Source organism: Pristiophorus japonicus, chromosome 17, assembly GCF_044704955.1.
Source record: "Pristiophorus japonicus isolate sPriJap1 chromosome 17, sPriJap1.hap1, whole genome shotgun sequence".
Classification (NCBI taxonomy): Eukaryota; Metazoa; Chordata; class Chondrichthyes; family Pristiophoridae; genus Pristiophorus; species Pristiophorus japonicus.
Window position 1 is genome coordinate 86591157 of NC_091993.1, and position 14282 is coordinate 86605438.

Below are 14282 nucleotides of genomic sequence, written 5' to 3' on the forward strand. Positions count from 1 at the left end.
GATGAAATCACAATTCACAAACACTGAAGGAGTTATATAGATCATCCACCCAAATGCAGAATCTCATAGTTTTACTGATTGTTCGATTACATAAAACAGCCAAGACTCATAGCTGCAGTATTGGGCCAGAATTTATGGTGTCGACGGCGTACACTCAGCGTACACCATCCTAATCCTTCCGTTTGGGCCAGCAAGTTCCAAGTTTCCGCATGCGCTATTTGCCCAACTACTGTCCAACAGTTGCCCACAAAACTCTTAAGGCTGGTAAAAGCAGGCATAGGGCCTGCTTTCACCAGTGTAAGAGTTAATATAAATCTTAAAATTAAAATAAAATTAAAAATGATGCACAAACGCTTAAAATTAGTTTATGCAAATATTGGCCCAGATTAAACTGTTGCACATTTTTCAAAAAAATTACATTGTTATTGTATTTGGTGTAATTAAAGGACTTCAAATTAAATTTGAACAGCAAAACATTTAGAGTTGTCTAAATTGTTTAATTATTTTGGAATTCTATTGCATGTCATTACATGATTCAATTTGGAACTGACTGCAATGGAATCCCCCTTTCTCATTGGAGGACCTGGCCCACATGATCCAGGAACACTTCCGATTCGCCTGCGTCTCAGGGATCCGTAGGCCTTTACCAGACGTATGCTTGGAGGCCCAGGGCCTGAACTGGCCCTAGCTGTGGCGCCTGGAGGTCAGTTCCGAAATATTTTGCAGGTCAGAGTCGTACTCTGGAGGTATGCCTCCAACTGCAAATTCAGGGCCAATATTTTAGTTATTTATTGTGATAATGATTCAAATCAAATGGAGTTCTCAAATATGCACATTACTTATGAAACACTAATTGTGAGATGCTCCAAAATATCTTAGTTAAAATAGGTAATCACTTGCTTCAAGTCAAATGTAATTTGGAAAAATAAAAAAAATGCAGGCCTATGAAGTCTATCTACACATTGGTGTTTTATAACTCTTGTAAATGTCAAAGAAGAAATAATTCACATTTATGTAGCACCTTTCATGGCCTCTGGACAACCCAAAGCACTTCACAGCAAGAAATGTGCTTTTGAATTGTAATCATTGTTGTAATGTAGGCAAATACAGAAGCCAATTTGCACACACCAAGGCCCTACAAATAGCAATCTATTTTAGTGATGTTAGCTGAAGGATAAATATTGGCTAGGACATCAGTTCTTCTTCAAATAGTGCCATATAATCTTTTACGTCCAACTGAAAGGTCATATGGGGCCTCAGTTTAGCATTTCATACTGCCGCACTCCCTCAGCACTACACGGAAGTTTTAGCTTAGATTATGTGTTTAAGTCACTGGAGTAGAGCTTGAAACCACAACCTACCGGCTCAGAGGCAATGGTAAACCACTGAACAAAGGCTGACATCACGGTATCACAACTACAAGAATAACAAGGATATGTCCATTATATTTCTATTATTACTGGGAGAAAAACAAAGTGAATGTCCGCCGCATAGAACTCTGTCTGATTTAAATCAAAAGCATTTACACTAGTGTGAACTGGATTGAAATGCATTGTTGAGTGCTTGGACGAGACTGTTCCCTTGATTCCACATATAGCATATTCCTGATTTCAGCAAGTAGGAAGTGTAATATAGAGAAGTAAGGAAAACTGGAAAGTGACTCATATTAGGCCAATCTTGCACATTTCCTGAGAGCTGATTCAAAAGCAAGGAGAAAAATGATCTAACACATCTGCTTTCTATACTATGGCACTGCACTTGGCAGGAGAGTTCCTATCATGGTTGGAAAGTGTAACAATAATATAGCAACAAAGAACAGCCCTAAATTTGCAGTCCATACTACTGATATTTATCTTAAACATTAATGAAAAGAAATTGGAGCAATTTTGACCTAAAATTCTGATCAGGCCTGGGCGGGTCTCCCAACTAAAGGGCTGGAACATGGGATAAGTCCAGGTTGTATCTTTCACTGATGGAACAGGTCCATTGGAATTTCATCCCTTTTGTTCCTCAGTTCAGAACTTGCCAATGGTTCTACTGATAAAATAAAGTACAAATATTTGCTTACATAACAGCAGTAATTGTGTGAAGTGTCTTGAGACAGTTTGCCATATTGTGCTATATAAATACAATTATTAATAATGCAACAGTTGAGGCAAGCTAATCCATTGAGTATTAGGGGGTTAGAAACTAGGGAACGATGTCCAAAGCACTTGTATTATCAGTTTGAATAAGCTAATAGGGGGAAATGATCTGTAAGCCTAAATTTAAATTATAATTTTATTTTGATTCTTAATATTGGATGATTATGATGATTAATGTTATTAAAAACAGAAGAAATAATAACTACAGTTATCCCAACATCTGAAGTGAGGAATGGAATCAATTTTCACCTAGACAGCATAAGGAGTGGTCAGTGTGGACCTAAAACTAATAATAGGTGATGCCTCTTGAATGCATTGGAATTGATAATTACATAAATGGACAAGAGTTTGGATGTAGTTTACTTGATTTTCAGAAGGCATCTGACAAAGTTCCACAAGCGAGGCTTTTAAAGATGCTTAAAGTCTATGGAATGAATGGCAAATTAGTTAGCTAGAATGAAAATGTCTGCAGGACTATAAAACTGCAGAATCACTCTGGCATTTAGTGGCATTGTCTGATGGATTTTATTGCATAGTAATAAATAGCAAAGATAAAAAAAAAAGTAATCAACACAAACAACCATGCCTCTAACTGAAACAAAACTTAAATTGAAGTTTAACTTGTCCAATGTATCGCTGCTTGCCGTGAAGTGTTACCTTGAATGTAAAGGATTCGTTGAAGGAAGGGTTTAGAGTCTTTTTATGAACCTTCGTGTCATATTTCTTTTTCTTGTCTGGAAGCATGAAGACTTTAACATAAGGATCAGATGTGCCGCTTACATCCAGTGCAGGTAGTTCAGCTGCCTGAATAATTCCCACTGTTAGCTGCAAAAGACATGGAGAACCGTTAAAGATTTGTAACTCTGTAATGGCTACCACAGTTCATTAATAAAGGGGGCTCTGAAAATACAAAGTGTTCCAATAGGAACCCGGTAGAACCAACATGAAAACTGTGTGCCTAGTAAAGGACAGGACCTCTGCTGACTCCTTATAAGGCAAGCGGCTGGGACGCCCGAAAAAAGAAGCAATTTACTTTAGCAAATATCTCGATCAGCTCCCTTACACAGGGTGCTGAGAGGTACACGGGTGGGATCTGGGGGAGTGGCCTGGGTAACCTCCCACACTGCGTTCCCCCCCCCCCACCACAGGCAGCCGGCTCCCCTCCCGCCCCCCCACTCCTGTGCTGGCTTTTGTGGCCAGATACACCCTCAGTGACGCATGTATCCGCTGGCCCCATGCAAATTGGATGCCCGCCCACTGACCCTGCAAGGGCAATGCTAGAGGACATCAGTGGGCGCCATGCCGGCATCACCATTAGGTTTGTATCTCGAGTTATTTTATGATTGTTGGGGCACCATTGTGAAGGCCTTTATACTATTCTACAGTATGCCCATTGGGCAGCACTGTCCTTGGTAAAGTCTTCGATGTAATATTAACTGAGAAGCTTAGAGGAATGTATGAAATACAAATTAAACATTCAGGAAAGATACCATAATAAGACATACTAGACCCCGCCCTAGAAATTTATAACAGGCTATTAGTTCTTTTCTTTGTAATATTAATGCAGAAGATCCACAAGTGCGACGGCCATTTCCTAGCTTCCCATTAAACATCAAAAAGTGGAGGAAATCCAGCTGCAATTCCCCACTTACCCCCTTGAGGGGAGAGAAAGATTGATTTTGGCTTCCACCACAGGGGTGTTAGACATATATATATATGTCTGAGCTGACCTTGAAGGGCTGCAGTGAAGGTGGTTAAACTGTTAGATTTAAGGAGCTACAGTGAGCTGAAGCAGTCATTTGTTCTCCAATGAAGTGAGAAAGTGGGGAATTTCACATGGCTGTCCTCATTGGAAGAAATCACCTGCAAACAGAATCTGCATAATATGCACACGGTAACCGATAACCTTGTCTCTCATTTCAAGACAAACATCATATGTTTTTTGTTCTCAACACGTGTAACATCAAAGTCCCTTCGCAAGGTTATAAAAGGCAGGAAAAAGTTATTTTTTTTATCAGGAATACTTTCAATGTAACTTACTTAACCTTTTATTCACTCCACAGCCTATGTTTCAAAAATGGCTCCTTTCGCGTTGCAGATAGAATGACATTTCATGCAGCCACATGGGTAAACTCCACTGACATCAGCAACAGGAGCCAAGATGCAGTGGAGCTATTGATTCATGCACAGTGTGAATCCTTAGAGACTCTCAGTGAGCAATTGTGTTCTTTTTAAAGTAATCCCAAAACAGATTTCATTGTTGCTTAGCCGAGACTGCAAGGAAACCACAGGGGACTGCAAAAATAAAATCATGGCATCTAATCATTCATTTCATGCAGATAAATATAATCAAAATTCGAAAAGTTCAGATTACATATATTTGATGGTCCCAAGTGGACATGCTCAGACCCCATTTACTTTAATGGCATCTGTGAACAGATCGATGCAATGGTCTAGCTGCAGCTCTAGAGTAATCCATCCCAAATAGATTATTCCTCCAACAAAAACTTGCATTTATATAGCACTCCTTGGGTCAAAAAGACATCTCAGCACTCTGTAAAGTGAGAAGAAATGGAAACGGAGTGGGAGAGAAAGAACCGTTAGAATAGATGTAAGAAACAAGGCCAAAAGGGATGTTGAAGATACATTTTTTATTTGTTTTTGAAAACAGCAAGTGAGGATATGAGGGTGAACATTTGTGAAAGACAGTTCCAGAGAGCAGGAGCATAGAGACTGGAAGATTAACCCCCAATGGTGGAATGTAAACAGGGAACTAGAGGTAGGATATCGCCAGAGGAATAAAGATGCAAGTGAGGATTTAGGGCTGAGGTAGGATGGTGTGAGGTTGTTGAGGCAGCTGAAGGTAGGACAAGGATCTTCAGTGCATTTTTTGAGGAGGAGTGGAAACAGGAAGGTGAAGTGGAGAAGCGAGAGAGGGAGAAAGGAGGGGAGAGGGAGAGAGAAGTGTAGGTAGAAAGGGGAGAGGGAAAGGAGAAGTGTGCAGAGGGAGAGAGTAGAGATGGGAGTATGGGGAGAGGTGAATGGGGTGAGGGTAAAGAGAAGATTAGGGAACAGGGCAAGAGGTGGAGGAGGCCAGAAGGAGGAGGAAGAGGGGCTCGAGAATGATTGGATGATTATTGGCAGGGGAGATACAGATCCACAGGGCCTTCATTTGATTCTTTTGGATGGAAGGGGTTGCCAGGGTGCTGGGAATGGATGAGAGCTGCAATGATGTTAAGTGTCGGTGTGGAATGCAAAGACTTGAATGCTGTGCATTTCCGTTAGAACAATGGAAGAAGCTCCCACTCCAAATGTGTGGGAGCTTTCTAATTAATGCTAATGATGCAGGAACACCACCTTCTGCTTCTTTTTGCAACATGTCTACTAGAAAAGAATATAATGTCTATTATATCTGGGTCTCCATGGTTGGCAGGTGATGAGCAGTTCAAGTAAGAACATCTAAAGGGCTATAAATACATTTCTTTTTACTGTTTAGTGGACTTTTCTGGCTCCTCTTTAATTCTACCCCACCCCTTCATGGTAAGTAAGTTGTCTTCAGCCTTTGTGTCAATTCCTTCATTTTCTTTCTTCTGCAGCAGCATTACAGATATTAATGGGATTCCCAATGGGAATTTCTCCAATTTCCGATGCGAGAAAGAAGAGCAGGATTCCTAACGTGTTGGCAGGCAGATTTCAGTGCAAGAGAGGTGCTCTGTGTCCATCTGTTGGCACTCAAAGACTCACTTCTTCACACAGAAGTGGCCAGACCTTGGTTTTGGCAGACGATTAATGCAGGTGGAGGCTCCAACTCACAAACAAGGTCAGAACAGTAGGATCGATGCGTAGATAGGGATGAAGGCCTGACTAATGTTGGATGTTATTTCACAAGCAACATAAGTAAAGCATATCATGAACTCGGGAAAACCATGATCAGCTAGAAATACTGACCTCATCTGTAACCGAATCAGGGAGGCCTGACTCTAGACTATCAATACAGGCAGTAAAACTAATGTATTCATAAATATGTCAATCAAAATTCTTGTAAGTGCATTATACGTCTGTAAAAAATTATAACTAATTAGAATTGCCTTCCCCTTTACATAGGACAAAACCTTAAGTGAAAACTCTGATTATACTGAAGTCACAGTGACACTTGGTCATTTAATAGAATTCACCATGCTCTAAGTTGTAAACAGGAAATAATCTTTTCCAAGCTGGAAGATGCCTTCACCACTGTTCTAAGCCTTCTGCCTAAATTAAATTTAACGCATTAGATCGATGAAAAACTGGAACATTGAGAGCATGCGACTTCAAAACAACACTTAAACCTGATTGCAATTCCCTCAGCATAGCCAAATCCCAATCTTTCATCTCAACTTGTCCTTCCTGTAGCCTACAATTTCTGCACTCATAATAATTGACAGTAGCATTGGAGAAAAATACATCACTCACTCTCAGGATGCTTAAGTACATGACAGCACTATCTACCAGGCCATCAATGCTAGGCTGCATCACTGGAGGGCTGTCCTCCTATGCAACCTATGCTTAGTTATACGATCTCATGTAGCATTATAGCTTATTAATAAAGGCTCAGCAAACAATAATGAATGCTATCTCAAGTATGAAGAACAACTGCAAAGAACAGGTGAACAAATAAGCCGACCTTTATTTCATAGTGATGTAAATAATTTGGTTTCAATATGTATCTAAATGATAATTTTTGTGTTTTATTGTAGGATTTGTGCTCACTAAGTGAAACAAATCCCTGGTTCGGTGTGTATTACAGAACCCGATACACTCTATTGCAATAGACGCATGAATTCAAATGCTGATCTACAAGATCTAAAGTGTTGATTTGGATTGCACTTCTTACACACTTCGGTGTCTTCTAATGCATATTTTTTCAATTTACTTTTTAAACTGCTTTATAATTTGCTTCCCTTTCTCTCATTTGATTTTCCTGTGAGTTATACACCACTCCGGAAAAAAAGGCAGAACTGGCCCCTGGCCTCTGCTAATGCAAACTGATCTACATTGAGTGAATGGATTGCTCAATTCAGATCTGGGTGTGGCATCAGAGTATAACCCCTAAGGGGCACTAACATTTTTACTTATCCTCAAAAGAGCCCCTTGCCATTTATGCTATCCTAATGCAGTTGATCTAGCTAACCTGCTCACTCAAGTGACACCGAATGGCGTATTCTATTTTACATTGATGAGGGTATTACCCGTCATAATACAATCAGGCTCACTGGTTTTCTTTTAAATTCCATGGTGCATAGTGTTTAATGCTTTATGTATGCACCTGAACACAGGCAGTGGTACTTCAAGTTTATGAGAAGCTGAAGCATGTATTGTATATGGTTAGTTTATTCTATCCAGTGACCGAAGGAGCCAGTATCATAGTGAAAGAGTGGTATAAACAGCACGTCCGTTGTGTGTCATGAAGTTACACTAATGCAGGCAGGTCTTGCAGTCAAGCCTGCTTTGTGTTAAGTAACTCTGTTCTTTACATGTTGCCCTTGGCGACATCATCCGGAAACACAGTGTCAGTTTCCAAATATAAGCTGGTGACTCCCAGCTCTACCTCACCACCACTTCTCTCGACCCCTCCACGGTCTCTAAATTGTCAGACTGCGTGTCCGACATCCAGTTCTGGATGAGCAGAAATTTTCTCCAATTAAATATTGGGAAGACTGAAGCCATTGTTTTCGGTCCCCGCCTTTCCCTAGACATGGACTCCATCCCTCTCCCCAACTCCTGTCTGAGGCTGAACAAGACTGTTCGCTACCTTGCTGTCATATTTGACCCTGTAATAAGCTTTCGACCACATATTTGCAGCATAAATAAGACCACCTACTTCCACCTCCGTAACATCGCCCATCTCCGCCCCTGCCTCAGCTCATCCGCTGCCGAAGCCCTCATCCATGCCTTTCTTACCTCTAGACTTGATTATTCCAACGCACTCCTGGCTGGGCTCCCACATTCTACCCAACATAAACTTGAGGTGATCCAAAACTTGGCTGCCCATGTTCTAACTTGCACCAAATCCTGCTCACCCATTACCCCTGTGCTCGCTGACCTACATTGGATTCAGGTTAAGCAATGCCTCGATTTCAAAATTATTATCCTTATTTTCAAATCCCTCCTTGGCCTCACCCCTCCCTATCTCTGTAATCTCCTGCAGCCCCACAATCCCCTGAGATGTCTGCACTCCTCTAATTCTGCCTTCCTGAGCATCCCTGATTGTAATCGCTCAACCATTGGTGGCCGTGCCTTCTGTTGCCTCGGCCCCAAGTTCTGGAACTCCCTGCCTAAACCTCTTCGCTGCTCTACCTCTCTTTCCTCCTTCAAGATGCTCCTTAAAACATACCTCTTTGACCAAGCTTTTGGTCACCTGCATTACTTTCTACTCATACAGTTTGGTGTCAAATTTTTATCGCATAATACTCCTGTGAAGTGCCTTGGGACATTTCACTATGTTAAAGGCGCTATATAAATACAAGTTGTTGTTGTATTTTTATTGTCTATTTACAGTACTACAAATTGTAAATACAATGCAACAATCCCAGTTTATCAAAAGTTAAAGTTGAGATTACCACTGCATGTGCACAGGCCCAAATATAGAGGCCGAGAATCCACGACCCTTCCAGTGTACTCCTGCCATAAGTCCGGTGAAAGGGCTGGAAATTGGGTTGGGATCCTTCGCTAGTCCCAAACAAGGGTTCTGTGTATGGGGAAAGGGGACTTTATCCCTGGCCTGGAAATCCAGCAGCAGGTGCACGCACTCATTGAAGATAAGTTTACTGACTGGCTCACTGGCATAGTAGCACCCACCTGGGGGTTCAGGCCTGAGACTTGTAATCCTAGATTCCTGAAAATCTAATGCATTTCTGACCTACTTTTTGTCCCCTCGTGGATATTAACAAGCATGTGTTCTTGCACTGGTGTGAGGTTATTCAGTAATACCAAATTTTGCTGAAAGAGAGATTGTTTTCTGCAGTAAACTGGGAACTGGATTGAAATTGGCCAACAGAGGAGGTCATGGTATTAATGGAGCATTCACACTACAAGCTAAACATGTGGATTTTAATATTGTTGTCAAGGCCTGAACCAGGGTTGGCTTGGACTCTCCAAGAATTGAAGATTACTTGAAGAGAGAACCACTTTAAGAATAGAATGTTCCCACTTAATTTTGAAATCAAGTGAAATTGAGTTAATATTCAATTAACAAACGGAAGTCTTGTGTTCAGGAATGGCACGGAAATGTAACAGTTCGAAACAGTACTGACAAAATATCTCATAGACTTTCCAAAAGAGACGCAAATCTTTTCAAATGTTACTGAGTGCCAATCTAAGTTTATCCTATGTTCAGTTCAACCTCATAAAAGTAATTAATTATTTAAATATTTTGACAGAGGCAACAGGATATAAAGCGTTTTGCAGAGAGGAGATTGTCTAATGACATTTCAGCTTTGTAACACAATGCAAATATCATTATACGCAATAATAGAATGGGAATAAAATTTAAATTGCAAACTTCAGCTCTCCCACTAAGAAATTAAATGACACATGTAAATTTTATCATTTACAACCAGCTGAGTGCTGGTACAACAGGAGGCTCAGGGTGTCACCTTCCTGGGGCTCAGTACAGAGAAAGAGCCTGCAGTCTATGCCAAGAGCAGCGATCGGTATTGACATATTTTGGTGAAACATGGGGTGGAAAGCTGCTTTTTAATTTGTCTTCAAACAACACTCTTCTGCTGTCAGATGCTTATACAATAAAATGTTGTGTTGTTAGATTACACAGTGACAAAAGAAAATAAGTGATTCTTTGTTCATGAGTCATTCTGGGGAGGCCATACACTGTACTGAGTATGTTTAATTCCAAAGGACTGAAGATTACAGTTTATTGAGCGATCCCTGTGCAGACTGTAGCACTGAACATTTCAGAGATAATTGATACCATCTAATTTTTTGCAGGATTTTTTTCCCTTGAATCATATAAAAATATTGATGTACTAGTGATGGCTTTAAGTGGTCCAAAGCACTGCCTGGTATGGTACTGAGGCACGCTGAGTTAGCTGAGCTCAGTCAGGCCAGCAGTTGAGGCGCTACAATTGGCCTCAGCACCTGAGTTAGGGATGGGGAAAAAGGTCAGCCTCGGTTCCTGATCCCGCTCGCAATCAGAACTGTGCTGGGTAGTGCATATGTGCGGACATCTGGGTCTGGCTTTTAATTGTCAGAGGTCGATCAGAGGAGCACGCTGGCTGCCCACCCAATTGACCCGGTAGGGGATGCAGTCAGTTTTGAGAGCAGGGCCTCATTACCATGTCGTGGGCAAGCTGTAGGCACCAAATGGTTGCCTTGCTGTTGCTCGCTGGCTTTGAGCAGCCTGGAGACCAGCGCAGCGGGTAGGAAAGGTCGGTCCAGTGGGGGGAGGGAGGGGGAGGTGGCGAGGGAAGAGGAGAGCCCGGAGTGACAGTAGCCCACGTTATTCTTGTGGAGTCCTGAGCAGCCCTTCTGCTCCTCCAGACAAATAATTTTAGCACTTACCTTTTGGACCTCTTCTGCTGTACCTGCAGATTTTACTGAGTAGAGAGTCCACAGCAAATGCTCTGCTTGGTAGGCAGTTAAAATGACATCGGGTTCCCATGTAACCTCATGGGTTCCATAGATTAATGAGGCTCCGGCCTGATTCAGGTGGATGCCTTGGCTGCACAGTGGAAGGCCCTGGGAAAAATGGAGGCAGAGTGGGAAGGCCCACCACCTCCATTTTAACTCCATTACCAGCCTGGTTCTGTCAGGTTGAGGGAGTTAAAATCTACCCCCAGATGACAGCTGGATAGGCTCAGATGTGATGTGGTTGAATAGGCTGGCATCACTCACTCTTCAGGATCATGCATTAAAAAACAGGTCATTTAAACAAAGTAATGAAGGGCTGTCAAGTGCCTGTTGAGGTCTACTGTACTAATGCATTTTGGAGAAAGACAGAGAAATTTGGAAAAAATATTAGATTTGTGCGATTTTATTCTCTGCTGTGCCACTAATAATCGGCTTGGGCATGATATATATGGCATACACTGTCATTGCCATTCAGTAATGGGGCATAACCAAGAGTATTACAGTTGTGTAAGTGAGAAATGAAAAGCTTGTGAGCTTTTTTAAAGGCTTTTGTTGATTGAAATATCATCCACTTCTTTGTAGTGCTAGATAGCCCACGGCAATTGCCTTTCCAGAGCCCTCCAGTGAGTGCTGAACCTTTCGTTGTGGTTTGGTCTTAATTAGGATCAGCTACATGCAGGCCCAGGTCAACAGAAGTGTAACGGACCATTGGACCCCATGTTAAAAGATTTATGAAGTGTTGCCATGGCCTTGCAAGAGACTTTGTCATGTTTAAAAACAGAGGCGTATGCAGTCATGCAATAGCCTCCATGGTGCGGTGCTAACAGTGATGACCATGTCTGCTAGTAAAAGTCTTTTTTAATTTCAGTACTAAAACTAAAGCACAAAACAAGGCGGCAATTTAGACTGCTAAGTTGAGTGTCACAGTATACTGATGTTGCAATCTGTTTTCCACTGAATGATAGGATGTGAGTTCACCATTTCCCTCCATCCCAAACTTCTAACGATGCAAACCAAGGATTTGTGAATGATAGCCTAAGTCTGACCAATCTAGTTGAATTTTTGAGGAGGTCACTAGCATAGTGTATGTGTGTAATGAACCTCATAGGTCAGCAAGTCCCAGGTCGGCAATTGGAGCGTGGACAGATACAGCGAGAGACTGTGGAGGGACGTGATCGGGGCCGAGGAGAGGCTTGAGTTCGGGGCCAGGGGCCCAGGGGCAGCATGGGCTAGCCCACATTGCGATATGTGTGCGCACTGGGTTCGTGCAGCAGAGCAGGTCTCCAGTCGTCTTGGGTAACCCTTGCCACTGGACCAAGACCTAACTCTGTCAAGCCCGTGGTGTGCAACGGCCACCACACGTTAAAAAAATCCACGCACAGGCATCTTCCACCCTTCAGAATGTAGTTCGGGACCTGGAATATTAGGTCCTTCACTGAAACACCTGTGAATTCATCCTTTTTTGGCGTGAAAGCAAGTCATCCTTATTTCGAGGGACTGCCTATGATGATGATGGGATAGGGCAGTGTCTATATGGGCTTCCAGCGGCATTTGATAAGGTTCTACAGATCGTATAACTAAGCATAGGTTTATTGGTGAAAAAAGGGTTAAGTTTTGAGAACTCGTTTCCTAAACTTGGTTTATATTACCTTGAGTTTAGAAATTTGAGGGGTGATCTATTCAAGGCATTTAAAATAATAAAAGGATCCGATAGGGTAGATAGAGAGGAACTATTTCCTCTGATGGAGGAATGTAGAACAAGAGGACATAGGCTTAAAATTAGAGCGGGGCATTTCGGAGTGAAATCAGGAATTACATAGAATTTACCGCACAGAACATAAGAACATAAAAATTAGGAGCAGAAGTAGGCCATATGGTCCCTCGAGCCTGCTCTGCCATTTAAAAGATTTTGGCTGGTGTTCGCCCTCAACTCCACTTTTTCACCCGATCTTCATATCCCTTTGATTTCCCCAGAGTCCAAAAATCTATCGATCTCAGCCTTGCGTCCTACGTGATCAATAATAGGTCAAACAAAACCTCCAATGCACAGCGAGAGTCTCGATTTAGGCCTCCAACAACTTAAAAATAAATCTCGATGGCAAGTTAACAAGCTTCATGCAAGAACAGTAATCAGGAGGAATTCGCCTCCCACACCCCCAAAGAGTGAAAGATATAGAAGGCAGCCCCCACTAAAAGGTTCTCAATGTTGCCCTCACTCTGTTTGATGCTGACACACATGCCCATTTCCCAGCAAGGCAACTTTCAGTGGCTGGCCCCAGGCTGGCATGCATCGGGCACTGTGTCCATTAGTGAAATTTGGCCCTGGCAGGGAGTCAAACACCCAGGCACCAAACTCTCTCCCCAACACCCAGGCACCAACCCCTTCCTCAACACCCGGGCACCAACTCCTTCTCCAACACCCAGGCACCAACTCTCTCCCCAACACCCGAGCACCAAACTCCCTCCCCAACACCCAGGCACCAAACTCCCTCCCCAACACCCGGGCACCATTTGCCCGCATTATGCTGCTGTTTATGCTCCACACAAGCCTCCTTCCACTTTATTTACTTCATCTCACCCTATCAACATATCCTTCTATTCCTTTCTCCCTTATGTACTTATCTAGGTTTCCCGTAAATGCATCTATGCTATTTGCCTCAACCACTCCAAGTTCCATTTTCACGCCACTCTGTGTAAAGAAGCATTTCATCACGCAAAGGATAGTGGAAATAGGGAACTCTCTCCCAAAAGGCTGTGAATGCTAGATCAATTGAATTTTTCAAGACTGAGAGCGATAGAATTTTATTAGAAAAGCGTATCAAGGGATATTGAATAAAAGTAAGTAAATGGAGTTGAGGTACAAATCAGCCATGATTTAATTGAATTGCGGAACCGGCTCAAGGGGCTGAATGGCCGACTCCTCTTCCTGTGTGCTTTCGATACTGTAGATTGCCAAGCATTTATCTATAGAAAGAGAAAGACCGTTAGTAATCACCCTGGCCATATTTCACACCTTTCAGTTGGCTGGTTCGTGACCAGCATATAGAGGATTAGGACTAGCTGCATCACCCAAATCACTCTGCTCGGGATTGCAAAGGAAGATGTAAAGGGAAGAAAATAAGGTTTTAAAAATAGAATTGAAAACAAAAAGCGATTTAAAGTCCATTAAAATAACTAATCAATGACTTGACAATAAGTGGTCTTATTAAGAATCAATTTCATTATATGACTAGAAGGCTGCAGACTGGCAAATTACAATAAGCAACATACCAGTGCTTCAAATATCACATCTCCTTCCAATACAGACTCATAGGGGCCAAAATTGATGGCCACCCATTTCTCGGCCATTTTTCGCCTGCTGCCGCTGGGTCCTGTCGGGAGCCGCTTTGGTAGCTGTTGTGTGGGCGGCAGCAGGAGCGGCAGGCGGGAGCAGGCGAGAGTGGGACTCGGCGGCAAATGTCATGAGAGTGCGTCAGGTGGAGGCTTCTCCACTCGGGTTTTTTCGGAGGGCCT

General features: G+C 42.5%; 1 protein-coding gene across 2 annotated transcripts in view; it reads right to left on the bottom strand.

Annotated features, from left to right (window-relative positions):
• The window catches only part of LOC139228223 (synaptotagmin-B), a 196587-nt gene that overhangs the window by 163690 nt on the left and 18615 nt on the right, over positions 1-14282 (bottom strand). For both annotated transcript variants that reach the window (XM_070859399.1, XM_070859398.1), the window contains exon 4: positions 2802-2969. In XM_070859399.1, the coding sequence (XP_070715500.1) occupies positions 2802-2969 (168 nt within the window). The remainder of the gene's footprint in view (positions 1-2801; positions 2970-14282) is intronic.